Source organism: Pogonomyrmex barbatus, unplaced genomic scaffold (assembly GCF_055798465.1).
Source record: "Pogonomyrmex barbatus isolate J1 unplaced genomic scaffold, ASM5579846v1 scaffold9, whole genome shotgun sequence".
NCBI classification, from domain to species: Eukaryota; Metazoa; Arthropoda; class Insecta; order Hymenoptera; family Formicidae; genus Pogonomyrmex; species Pogonomyrmex barbatus.
Window position 1 is genome coordinate 7543867 of NW_028297193.1, and position 14726 is coordinate 7558592.

A 14726-nucleotide genomic window follows, 5' to 3' on the forward strand; every position below is an offset into this window, starting at 1 on the left:
AAATAGTCTCAATTTTAAAATTTCGATTACACATGTAATTTTTGTAGATAATTTAATTACATATATAGAGCCGTGAACCTATATTATTGTTGCGAGCGCCAAGAAGGACACAACATAAACTGGTGGCAGCAGTGGGATCGTTTCGAAGCAGCAGCAGCATCCAGTGATCTAGAAAAGATAAACAACCAAATTCAAGGAGAAGGCTGAAAGAAGAAGAGCTGAAATCCCAGCAGAGAAAGATACCTGGTAGAGCGACAATGCCAAGCATATTAGCGACATCGGAGAAGCAGCGACCTACCGCAACAGCGAGCCAGCGCTACGTCATCAACATGCGAATTGCAACTGTAATGTAAGTTATAGAAAATTAAGGCGAGCGCAATAGATGTTAAAGCGATTAGATAGATGTCGAACGAGGAAGTTAATCAAACTCTCGTAGAAAGAAACACGTCGTGGCTACACCGCGAGTCAGCCAACCAAGCGCTCAGTCCGAGTCCCCCGAGTCTCGAGCAGACAGAAAATTCACGCGAATTTAAACGATCATTACTCTGACGATAGTCTAACGAATCAACCGGAGTTACATCTGAATATTGTAATTGAACACGTATTCTCGTTTAGCGACATAGACAATAGTATATTACCGGATAGCGAGAGACGCGACGACGCTCTACTACGACTGGTAGACGCACAGATCTGACAATAGTGATGGTACGAATGCAAGTAATCCTAGTCGCGGAGAATTTTCGCTAACTTTCTACGATAGTAGAATAGATAGTATTCGATCCAAATTTCATATCGCCTCACGGAACGCAAACCTGGCGGAAATGGCAAATCAGTCCTCAGGCATGCCATTAAGACCGATCGCGGAAGAACGACAAGTAATAAGTAGAGAATTGGAAGACGAAGTAAAAAGAATGAGAACCACTAAAGTGTCAGCCGCATTGAAAACCCGATCCGGCAGAAGCTTCGCACGATACGAGAGACATAATGTTGGCCGAGTTATTAGAAGGCATGCGAGCGTTCACAGAGCCGCATAAGCCAATTAGAAGTCACAAATTACGATCGGAATGCAGAAAATGACGAACCGATAGAAATGACGGGCGTACAATGGACGACGTCAGAAATTCGCGAGGCCCCGTGAATACATTTATGAAACTAAAAGAAACACACAATATGATCCCAGAGATGAATGGATCGTCGCGAAATTCAAAAATTTTTAAACGCGAGCACTTACGCGACGAGCGAAATAAATCCTGCCGACGAAAAATCATTATTGAAAGCGATCCTATGCACGAAACTAACAGGAAAGGCTATGCACGATTTCCAAACGAGGGATATACGCACGTTCGCGCAATTGAAACAAGAAATCGAGATGTGTTACCTGGCAAAGCGTAGTATCATACAAATTCAGCTAGAATTTAACATAATTCGCCAAAACCCGGAGAAAGCGCGCGAGAATATAGGTTCCGCATAGACAATCTAGTGATGGAGCTATTAGTCTACCATAAGAAGACCGAGAGCACACCGCTGAACAACGGAAGGCAATTCTAGATACGATTCAGAAATTAGCATTAGAAAACTTCCAATTAAGCGAAAAAATACAAACCTTTAATGCGTTCCAGGAATTATACAAATTTAACAGCCGCGATTCTAGGCCTTACAGCCGAAAAAAAATTAAAAGGCAGTCAACCTATCAAAGTTTACAATAACGAGAAAACAAGGGGCAATCAAGAACAGAATAGAAACCGCAATTAAAAATGGAGTGCCACAAATGCGGTAGTCATCTGGCGCGTGATTGTCGTTCGAGCCAATACGACTAGATATTCGCTAGCCGAACGACTAGCAAACGTAAATAATATTGAGAAATACTGTTTGTATTGCAAAAAAACAGGCCATAAGCGCGACGAGTATTGGTCACTGAACGGACACCCGAGAAGGGAATAGCCAAGACGAACAAAACAAGAGAATAGAAAAGGGCGACAAATAAATACCGCCGTAATAATGAAAAGGAATAAGCAGCGAAAAGAGAACGATGAACTGCCGTTCATCAGTAGCGGCGACAATGAAGAAGAAAAAAGAGAACGCGAGTCGTACACGAGCATCAAGTGACAAGTAAATACGCCACACACGAACGCCACATTAGACTTGATTACCTTGTCGATTCGAGAAATGAAAAAAGGAAAAATGAGTTTCCTCCTAGATACAGGCGCCACTCTAACATTAATAAAAGTTGGAAATTTGAAAAGAAACACTAATGCGCGAAGAGCGATTAACTCTAACCGGAGTTACAGGCCACAAGATATACACACTCAGAAAGATAAGAGCAACGATAATGTTCGGAGACGGAGAGATACGACATATTATATATGTGATGAGAGATGACTTCCCCATAAACTAGGGAATATTGGGACTAAATTTTTTAAACAAGCAGCGAGCAAAATGGGACCACGGCAAGAAACAAGTCCGCATTGGCAACGCAACTTTTAAACTTTACTCTTTACCTTTTACTTTATATAAGAAAACCGTGCTAACACCTCGCAGCCAAACAATAATCCATAACCGATTGAAATAGTATCGGAATAATAAATGCAATCGAAACTAAACCTAGAATTTTCATAGGAAATTGTTTGATTACACCAAAAGAAAATGTGTGTTCAATAAGTGTAATAAATACTACAGAAGAATCATGGAAATAATAACGCTTCTCGTCACGGTGGACGAGATAAAAACGAGAGACGTCGCACACATGCATACTTTGGAGATGTTAAGTAACTACACAAGCGGGGAACCCATTCAGACTCGCAAAGAGAAATTGTGCAAACAATTGCAAACAGAGCATTTAAATGATGAGGAAAGTGTTGCGAGGCAACCTAAATAAAGCAACCCAACCTCGCGACATCGCCGACTAATCAGAATCTCAAGGATTCTGACTAACCCGAGAATTATGTAATTAAAATATGAATTAAAAAATAATAAAGAATAATGCGCGAACGCGCCGATTGCAACCGATGTGCAATTCGATAAGGACGCTGACTCCGACAACACGTGTCGAAACGCTGACGCACTAAACAACGTCTCGACACGAGGACGCGCCGAAGCCGCCTAACAGCAGACCGATAAAAAAGCGACGAGAGTATCAGGCGCTTAGAATTAGAGGCACGGACGTACGAGTATCGTAGGATCGTAAGGAAGTGTGATACGATAGTGGTGGGACTCGAAATTAGCGAACACCCAAGTCGGTTAAATAAAATGTTTTATTTAATAATCAACGTGTGGTTGTGGCCCCCTCCTTCCCCTCTTCCGACACGCACTCCCGAGTTGCACCCGAAGTGACACAACAAATTGGTGGCAGCGGTGAGATCCAAAGTGCCGGAACTGGAAGAAGACGCAGCCATCACAACCCTCTCGACGTCCTGGAATTTGGAAGGAAAGAAGGACACGAATTGAGAACCAGTCGCGTCACCCAGCAGGGACACTCGGTAGAGCAGCCAGTGAGCATATCAGCGACACCGGAGAAGGCGCCGACCTACCGCAACAGGCGAGCAAACGCTACAGCATGCAAATTGCAATTATAATGTAAGTCATAAAAAATTAAAAGCGAGTGCAATAGATATTAAGCAAAGCGGTAAAATAGATGTCGAACGAAGATATCAATCGATATCAATCTATTGAGAGACACGCGTCGTGGTTACATAGCGATACAGGTCACCGTCCGTTTACTGTTAGTCCGAGCCCTTCGAGCCCCGCACAAGCGGAAAACACGAATGATCCACGCGGCTCGTAACTTAAATTACTATTATTATTCCGACGATAGCTTAGAGAGTCAAATGGAGTTACATCCGAATATTGTAATCGAACGCGTGTTCTCGCTTAGCGACATTGATAACAATTTATTATCGAGTAACGAGAGACGTGACGACGACTTGCTACGCCCGACAGACGCAAGATTCGACGTAAGAAACGATACGCAAGCAACCGCGGAGAATTTTTGCTGATATCCTATAACAGCGTATTTGATCTGATCGAATTCCATACCGCTTCGCGAGATGCAAGATAGAAATGGCAAATCAGCCGTCAAGCACACCGTTACGACCAATCGCAAAAGAGCAACGTGTAACCGATATATTTGGTGTACAAAAAAGTTTTGAGCTTTAGATTTCATACAACCGAAATAACAATTTAAATTTTATATATCTTCCCGCCCTTTTGCGGTTTTAAAGCGACATTTGGCCTTCTAAAATGCCATACGGTTTGGCGTTTGATGCACATAACCTCAAAAATCAGTAGTGTTCACGATGGCAATAACAAAAGAGCATATTCGATTTTCCAGCCTTCGCGTTTTTCATCGAAGAAAAATGCTGCTGAAGCTACTGCAATGATTTATGCTGCATATGGAGAGAACGCTGTAAGTCATACTATATGTAAAAGATGGTATCAAAAATTTCGCCAAGGAGATTTCAGTCTTGAAGATGAACCGCGTGCTGGACGCCCTCAAAAGATTGAAACGGATGAATTGCAAGCTGGATATAAACTCTGCGCAAACTGAAAAGGAGCTTGCAGAACAGCTTGGCGTTACGCAGCAAACCATTTCTGTACGTTTACATACGATGGGAAAGATTCAGAAGGAAGGCAGATGGGTTCCGCATGAATTGTCCGAAGACAACAAAAATCGTCGGCGTGACACTGCACTCACTTTGCTTTCAAAGTTCCGGAAAAAAGATTTCCTGCACAAAATCATTACAGGCGATGAAAAGTGGATTCTTTATGATAACCCTAAACATAGAAAATCATGAGTTGACTGGTCAACCTTCGACATCGACGCCAAAGCCCAATATCCACGCTAAGAAGGTTTGCTCTGTATCTGATGGGATTGGAAAGGTGTGTTGTATTATGAGTTGTTACAACCGGGTGAAACAATCACGGCAGACCGCTATCAACAACAATTGACCAATTTGAGCGATGCATTAGAAGAAAAGAGGCCATTTACTGGCCAAGGACGTTGTAAATTGATCTTGCTTCATGACAATGCTCGACCACATGTTGTGAAAGCGACTCAGGACCATATCTTTGCGTTAGGCTGGGAACTTCTCCCGCACGCGGCGTATAGCCCAGATATGACGCCTTCCGATTACTACCTATTCCGGTCGCTGTAGCATCATTTGGCTGATACACATTTCGTGAGATTTGAGAGAAATACGAAAGAGATATGAAAATGCATTGATGACTTTATCGCTTCGAAACCGGTGAGCTTCTATCGTCAAGGAATTCGCAAGCTACCCGAAAGATGGCAAAAGGTCGTTGATGCAAACGGGGAATATTTCGCTGATTAATATTTTTTTGTTTGTTTTTGAATAAAGATTGAATTTTACTTTAAAAAAAAGCTCAGAACTTTTTTGTACACCTAATAGAATTAGTGGACGAAGCAAAGCAAATGAGAGCCACTTTAAATCATTCACACTGGAAAACCGATCCAGAAACCTCGCGCGACTCGCGAGAAATGATGCAAGAACATAAATACTGGAAGGAATGCGAGCGTTACAGAACCGTATGAGCCAACTAGAGATGACAAATTACAATCGGGATACAGACGCGGGAATTAATGAACCGAGAGAAACGGTATACAGGTATACGATGAACAACGTCCGGAACTCGCGAGATCCCGTGAACGCGTACATGCGATTAAAAGAAACTCGCGACGTGATTCCAGAATTCGACGGAGCTTCGCACAAACTGCCAGAATTTTTAAGCGCGGCAATGTATGCTATGAAAAACACAAATCGAGAAAAGAAAGCACGCTATTAGAAGCAATATTATGCATAAAATTGAAAGGAAAAGCCATGATCGATTTCCAAACGCGATATACGTGATTTTGCACAATTAAAGCGAGAGGAAGTGTGCTATCTCAACAAAAGAGCACACATTTGCAGCTAGAATTTAATACATTGAAACAAAAGCTGAAAGAATCGGCAAAAGCCTTCGGATTACGCACAGATAAATTAGCCATGGAATTATATGAATCCATGATTGAAGGGCGACAAGACAAAACAGAATCGAAGAGAACGATCTTAGAAACTATGCAACAATAAGCTTTATATAACTTCCAACTAGGATTGCAAGATGATATAAAATTACTAGTGCGTGCGCAACACTACACGACATTGCAAGACGCCATAGCCGGCGCGAGCGCGGAGGAAAAATTTAAGGGAACCAACGGGAAATTTCGTACGTCCAAAAGCGAATATACTTCACCCATCCGCGAGAATAGATTGCCGCAATGTCACAAATGCGGAAAGACAGGGCACTACGGCAGAGATTGCCGAACGAGCAAATATACGAGTCGATTCTCTCTACCACAACCAGACAGACAGCCGCGTATAAACACAATGAGTAAATACTGCACGCACAGCAAGAAAGCAGGACATAATTGTGCAAAATGCTGGATACACGGTATAACCGAAAAAGGCACCCGCCAATTCAAAAATAGTAATGCAAATAATAATGCGAATAAAATGCGAATAAATACTATGATAAAGACGAAGCGAGATAAATCGCGAAGAGAGAGCGCTGACTCAGCGTCAAGCAGCAGTAGCGGTGAAGAAAGCGACAGACCGAAGGCCAGGGTTACGCGCACAGCCGGGAAGTATCAAGTTGTACAAGTAACACGAGAAGCGCGCAACGGACTAGAATTGGTAACACTACTAATAAAAGAAGTAAAAAAGGATAAGGCAACTTTTCTGCTAGACACCGGTGCTATCCTCACCTTAATGAAAATTGGAAATTTCAAAAGCGAAACCGCGGTTTCTCCAGTGCGAGAAACGCATTGTGTTAACCGGCGAGACATAAGATCCACACGCTAGGAAAGGTGAAAGTAACAATAAAATTAGGAAAGGAAGAAATTCGTCATTCAGTATACGTGGTGAGAAATGATTTCCCTATGGACTACGAAGGAATACTTGGAATTGATTTCCTAGCCAAACAAAAGGCAAGATGCGATCACGGAAAAAAGATACTAAGTATCGGTAAAACAGATTTAAAATTGCAACCATACCAAAAGGTATTACTGAAATCACGTAGCGAACCAATAATTGAAACATTTACTAATAGAAATCAAGTGGGTATAATAAGGCAAGAGCAACCAAGGCCAGGAGTATTTATCGGATGCTGTCTGGACCCCAAGGAATTCACCTGTCCGATAAGTATAATAAATACGACAGAAGAACCCGTTGAGATAAGTATACCGATAAACTTAGAAGAAATAGAGACGCAGAGCATTGAGATGCTCAATACGAAGAAGGACACCGAGACTATAGAAAGAAGAAAATGAGTGCAAGAAGAAAATGAGTGCAAGAATAATTACGCACAGTTCATCTTAACATTGAAGAGAAAGAAACGTTGAGGCAAATATGCAATGATTACGGTAATATATTTCATTTGGAAAGTGACTCACTCTCGCACACGACCGCGATGCAACATGAGATCACCACGCGCACGAATAGCGCACCGGTTAACGTCCGACCGTACTGCTTGCCCGAGAAGCATAAGGCGGAGGTGAATAAACAGATAACGAAATGCTCGAGGAAAAAATTATTCGATCAAGCACAAGTCAGTGGAACGTACCAATATTGGTCGTTCCGAAGAAGGCCGATGCGTCCAAAATACCTAAACTACGCATTATCGTAGATTTTCGGAAACTAAATAATTTAACAATAGGAAACTCGTTTCCGTTATCGAATATCATAGACATACTCGACCAGCTCGGGAATGCGAAATACTTCTCGACACTAGACCTCGCGTCGGGTTACCATCAAATAGCAATGCAACAAAAATAAAAACAAAACGGCTTTCTCCACGCCGTACGAGCATTACGAATTTAATCAAATGCTTTTCGGGTTAAAAAATGCGCCCGCCACGTTTCAGCGGTTAATGAATTCAGTGTTAGCGGGAATACAGGGCATAAGATGCCTTGTGATTGTATATTTAGACGACATCGTCATCTACGGACCAAACTTAAAGAAGCATAATAAGCGACTAAGTGTTCCAAAAATTGAGAAACTATAATCTCAAACTACAACCAAGCAAATGCGAATTTCTAAGAAAAGATATGATAATGAGGTTACATTATTTCGGAAAACGGTATAATCCCGGATCCATAAAAAATAACGGCTAATAAACTTTCCAGTACCCAAGAAAGTGAGGGATGTACAGTCTTTCATAGGATTAGCTGGGTATTATAGATCTATCGAAAATTTTTCAAAGATCGCAAAACCACTAACAAAATTAATCAGAAAAGATGAAAAATTTAATTGGGCGACAAAAAAACGCGTTTGAAACATTAAAAGAGAGGCTGATGACCGCGCCAGTTCTGAGTTACCCCGATTTCACAAAACAATTTATATTAATAATAGACGCATTCGATTATGCCATCGGAGCGATATTATTGCAAGGGCCAGTGGGCCAAGACCCACCAATTGCTTACGCGAGCAGAATTCTGAACAAAGCGGAACAGAATTACAATATGACAGAAAAGGAATTGCTAGTCATAATATAGGCTGCCAAACATTTTCGACCGTATCTATACGGAATAAAATTCCAAATAATTACGGATCATAAGCCATTGATCTGGTTATTTGGCATAACAGATCCGGGCTCGCGATTAATTAGATGGAGACTCAAATTGGAGGAATACGACTATGAAGTAGTGCATAAGGCCGGCAAAGGCAATACAAACGCTGACGCGCTTAGCAGAAATCCGATCGCGCGCGATACTCAAATAAACAGCGTCGAGCGTAATAAGGAAGAGCGCGAAATAACAGCAAGGAGGAGAAAGAGCAGATAATATACGAATGTCATAATGCTCCCCTCGGGGGACATCAAGGTGCTACACGCACAATAAATAGAATAAAATTAGTACACAACTGGTACGGACTAATAAGAGACGTAGAAGATTACATCGCAAAATGCGAGTATTGAAAAATAAGTTAAGCACAAAAACTAAGATGTCTCTAGTACTAACAGAAACGGCAGAGAAACCATTCGAAAAATGCACCCTGGACATCGTGGGACCATTTACGGTCCCCACGCAAGGAAATAAATACCTGTTAACATTTCAGGATGATCTAACAAAAAAGGAAAGAGAGAGAAAGAAAAGAAAAATGCACAAGCGACATACAAAAAAGAGAGAGAGATAATGAAATACGCTTACCTTAATGTTACGGTGGCAACACTTCCACATGTCGTACCCCGGAAGTGTCACAAACAATGACTAAAATCCGATCCAGCAGGAATCGCCGACGAACCCATGGCTCCCGTCTGGGGGTACGTGCACTGTGCCCCGTGAAATACACATTTCGTCGCATATCATTCATGTGCTCCGCACGCGCGGAGCCGCGACACGAAGCCAATAGACGCGGTCACACGCGCAAAGGATAGGCATATAGCAACGGGTACAGCCGTACAACGTACGAAAAATGACGGTAATAATCTGAATAATCATCCGGTGCGAAAGCTACTGGTGAGCTGGCATGCACCAAACAGTATAAGAAAAATTAAATAGAATAAGGAGGTGTAACATGATTCTCGAACTTTTCAGGATAATGGCCATACAATGACTCTTATGCAGCGCAAAGATGTCGCACCGCCATACGTGAAAAAATTTCAAAACACGCCAGGCGTCTATTTCGAGGAAACAGGATCGATGAACCAGGTGCAAACGACCTGGAAATTAATAATTAAATTGGACATCAACGCGCTAGAAAAAAGAACGCAACAGATAGAAAAATACCTAGATCAAACCAGCGAACAATGCAAGAGCATCATCGGACTTGTCCAGTTTACTTGTAAAAACATAAAACAGTACAAATACAAATACAAACAATGCAAATAATACAGAATAATACAGAAAGACAATGAAAAATTAACACAGTTGTTTATGCGACTGAGAACTATCTACTACTAGAGATAATAAACGAGGATTGATAAACACGATTGGCACGATAAGCAAAACATTATTCAACACTATAGATGCCGAGGACGAGGAGCACCTCAATGAGCAAATACAAATGCTGCAAGAAGGCTAACAGATGTTACAACACGCGACGAAAACTCAGATCAAAATTATCAACGCCACAATAGGGCACATGGATGCATTGAAAAAAATGGTTAGTCACAACTGCTGAAAATATACTGCGGAATGTCACAGATAGAACGGCACGGATGGAATTGCAGTTTGCGAAATATACGCAACGCGAGGACATGGGCGAAAACTTACTAACATTGCGGACAATAATGACAGACTTTACAAAGGACGTAGAAAATATAATCGATTATTTATCACTGACTAAAAACGGAATAGTATACGCGCAGCTATTACCGTTAGAAATGATCATAACAGAGCTACGAGAAGCAGCGACTCAATTGACCGAAGGTCTATATTTTCCATTTACAATACGGGTGGCGTATGATCCAAAAATATATAACGATAAACGCATACTATAATAAACCGGATATTTACACGATTATTCGTTTCCTGGTAATCGCGTTTTCAACATTTTAAACTAATAAAAACTGTATCATTATCGGTACGCAACCGATACTTTCACATTTGTAAAAATTCATCACCCGGTAGCGATAGATAAAGAAAATCATATCAACTACATATTGCCAGACGAAAACAAACTACAAACATATATACAAGATGGACAACTGTACACATGCGAACGAGATTTCCCTGTCTATCATATTAACACGCACCATGTGAGGTGCAAGTCTATGTAAACGTATCGAGCCAACTCGATAACTGCGAACAGCGATGCGTAGTGTCTAGTACACCGTAGTACACCGTTGTGGAACCACAAGCGTGGCTATATTCGATGATAGCAAACCAAAAAATAAATATCCAATGCGATAAGTCACCGGAACAACAATTAGAGCTAAGCAGCACGGGAAAAATAAACGGAAAATTAACGGAAAATGTAAACTAACAATGCTCGAAGTAACATTAGTAACGAAGTTACTGTTGCCGAGATATATATAGACACAATTATCAGACTTTAATTTAACGCTCACGCCGCGCGACAGCGGAATTAATCAATCGATAAAAAAATATTAAGTTACAACCGATAATAAAGAATCCACTCGAACTCGCTAGACTAAACATATTAGAAGACGAAGTAAACAAACAGGTAGACGAAAATATGTATAGTTTCAGAAATAGCCATTTTGTATGTCCGATTAGCTTTAGCGGATTAATAGTAATTGTAATCGCTACCGTATTATAATAATTGTAATTGTAAGAAAAAAAAAGAAATTGCAAGAAAGAATCCCCCGTAACACTGAAGGTTTGCGACGAAATAATGATACTAAGAGCAAATGTAAAACGAATATAAAAATAGATGTAAAAAACAAAATAATCCATGTAAAATTTAACTATAAGATTAGCATAAGCATTGCGTACCGCGTTTCGAAATATTATTGTACGACTATAATAAGCGCTAGGCTAAAAGAAAATTCTCCTTTGTTTTCTTTTTCCAAGGGGGGAGGGATGTTGCGAGGTAACCTAAATAAACTCGACCTCGTGACATCGCCGACTAGTCAGAATTCCAAGGATTCTGACTAACCCGAGAATTATGTAATTAAAATATAAATTAAAAAATAATAAAGAATAATGCGCGAACGATGTGCAATTCGGAAAGAACGTTGATTCCGACAACACGTGTCGAAACGTTGATGCACCAAACAACGTTTCAACGCCGAGGCTGCGTAACAGCGGACCGATAAAAGAGCGACGAGAGGCGCGGGCCTAGAATCAGAGGCGCGGACATACGAATACCGACGCATAGGATCGTAAGTGTGATACGATAGTGATGCGTGATTCGAAATTAGCGAACATCCAAATCGGTTAAAGTGTTTTATTTAATAATCAATGTGTGGTTGTGGCTCCTCTTCCGACACATATTCCCGAGTTGCGACCGGAACGGCACAATAAAAGAAAAGCCTTACACCTTATCTTTTGCGAAGATTTTTGTGATATCTTTCGTCTAGAAAACGATCACTTATCGCCATAGCACACGAAATTAATACACGGACAGATAGCGCACCGGTGAATGTCTGACCATATAGTGCCGGAGAAGCACAAGCACAAGCAGGAGCCTAAATAAACAGATAGAGAAAATGCTGGATGACGGGATAATCCGTCCCAGCACGAGTTAATAGAACGCTCCTTTACTAGTAATACTGTCACGTTCCAGCGCCGAGAGTATCTCTAGTCATATTCAGTATAAATTTTTCAAAAAATTTTTAATTATTTATGACTAACTATATTAGGAGACAGCACTGTAAATCCTTTTCCTATACATATAATAAAAGAATATACCGCTTAAAATTATTTAAAACTTATACAAAATGGCCGCTTCTTATCACAATCTTATGGCGCTACTACAGCTTTAATATTTTTAGTAAATTTTTCCTAGAACCTCACTAACCAAAACAGAACATACCGAAATCACTTTTCCGGACTGTTCAATAAAGTAACAAAGAAAATAAAGTCTAATATCGCATCCTTATTTAAGCATTTCAATGTTAACAACAAAACAACTTAACAAATTAATATAAAATAGTAAATAACGAATAAAAAAACAAATGTAGGAAATATAACCTCGCCCACGTAATGCACAAAAAATATAACAAAACAATTATCGGTACATTGTAATATTTTTATTAACAATTATATAAATAAATAAAATCATATTATTAACCAACCAATTTCTTTATATCGTCAAATATAACTTCAGAAACTAAGAAATCTTTGTATATCAAATTTTTCACTTTTGTTCCATTTTAATAAATATAAAAGTTAACAAAATTAATAACAATAGAAAGGATGTGAATAGGGAATAAAAGTCATAATGACAATATAACAAAATTCATGACAAAACATTTATTCAACAGTTCACCTGATACATACTCTTATTTTAAAGATAAATTTTGTTGATATCCTCATATGGATATTTTCCCTATATAGATACATTCTCCATCGAAAATCCTTTCGAAAACATACATACAGTTTGTGGCTACGATTCTTAATTCTCAAGATATAAACAAAATTAAAAGTATATACAAGCATATACATATATACGTACATTATACATTTCCTTATAAGATATAGTTTTCTTTATAGAATTATGTAAACAATCACGATAGAAACATATTTTATCTTAGAAGAGAAATTCTACGATTTGAATTTTATTTAATGAAAATTATAAATAAATAAATTATTATATTAACAAATAATTATTGTAAAGGATTTAGACAGTCCACAGAAATCCTGCATTTTACTTCATTACACATACTTACCTAATCCGCACCGTTTAGAAGATATTTAAACAATTATAAACTTGCTTACATATACTTACTTCAAAAACCCAAATCAGTTTAGCAGGCAAATGTATAAACCGTGTATAAACCGTTCAACTTCTAGAAATCTTCATCCTAGGCTCACATTCATAATTGTTGCTTTTCTTTTATCATTAACATTAACCCTATGGCTATGATAAAAATCCTGAATATTAATATGCATGGAAAATTATCCTAATAATTTAACCAATCACAATCAGAGCCATTTTGTACCTGAAAATATTTAATAAATAATGTATTACAAATGTAAAACGAGTTATACTGATATATTTTAGATATACTAATTATACGATGTAATCATTATTATTATTATAAATTGTATATCTAAAAGTATATCTAAAACGATATTGTGAAGATTAATATTTAAAAGCTTAAATTTGAGCAAACTGTATGTTTGTTAATTATAAAAAGAATTATAATGAGATATAACTCTTTGGAAACAAAAATAGGTTGACCGAATAGTCACAAGTGTGACTCATGGTCAGTTTGTAAGCGAAAGTAGGCCAACGTTAAATGTCAAGGCCGCCATAATACTTTAGTATCATGAGTCATCGCTGACTCATAGCAAATGTAGGCAAGTTAACCAATAGAAAACTATGTCAAGAACAACTAGAAAGTCTTAAACGTATGAATTATAGCTGACTCATAATAAAAGTAGACTAACAATAGGAAAACCGTGCCAAGACCATTTAATAACAGGCTTTATTCAAACTCATAGGTCCGTAACATTGGAATTTAGGTCACCCCTTCCATGTTTTGGCAACATATAAAAACCTTAAGTGACGATACCTTTGCGCACTTGCACTTGCTCAGGAATTAACCATTTGATCAGCATCGCTTAGCGGCTGAGCAACTTGCTATTTACGAACAATGTAATTCTTAATCGCGTGTCGCATTTCATAAATAAATTCTATAATTGGATTAGTGTACATATAATATTTGCAACAGTGAATAAATCCCGATTCAAATACCACAAGTGTGATATTATATTATTCCTTATTCCCAAAATCGGAAACTCTTTCCTGAAAATAAAAGTCACTTCGACATTCCTGTTACCCACTTCCTTCGCAATATCTAATCTTGAGGTTTTACCCTCTTAATCGCATGGAAAAGAATTCCATAAATAACGTGTGAGTGTAGCGGTCGAGGATCTGCTGATTTCGGTCCGACCTACCAGGACCTCCCAGGATGTCACAATATCGAAGAAATTAGACGCTTCTAGAGAACGAAAACTACGAATAGTAGATTTTCGGAAATTAAACGATTTAACAATTGGCGATTCTTTTCCGCACTCAAATACCACCGACATATTAGATCAA

General features: G+C 39.1%; 1 protein-coding gene across 1 annotated transcript; it reads left to right on the forward strand.

Annotated features, from left to right (window-relative positions):
* Window positions 1-213: 213 nt before the first annotated feature.
* Window positions 214-14383, forward strand: LOC148934594 (uncharacterized). Its single transcript, XM_089085089.1, has 2 exons — window positions 214-349; window positions 3350-14383. The coding sequence occupies exons 1-2, from the start codon at window positions 258-260 to the stop codon at window positions 3570-3572; spliced, it is 315 nt and encodes a 104-aa protein (XP_088941215.1). The 5' UTR covers window positions 214-257; the 3' UTR covers window positions 3573-14383.
* Window positions 14384-14726: the final 343 nt, after the last annotated feature.

Excerpts from the sequence above, each read along its gene's own strand:
- LOC148934594 (XM_089085089.1), top strand. The coding sequence starts at position 258 with ATGCCAAGCATATTAGCGACATCGGAGAAGCAGCGACCTACCGCAACA. Across the intron at positions 350-3,349 it reads ATGCGAATTGCAACTGTAAT|CGGTGAGATCCAAAGTGCCG; the intron begins GTAAGTTATAGA and ends AATTGGTGGCAG.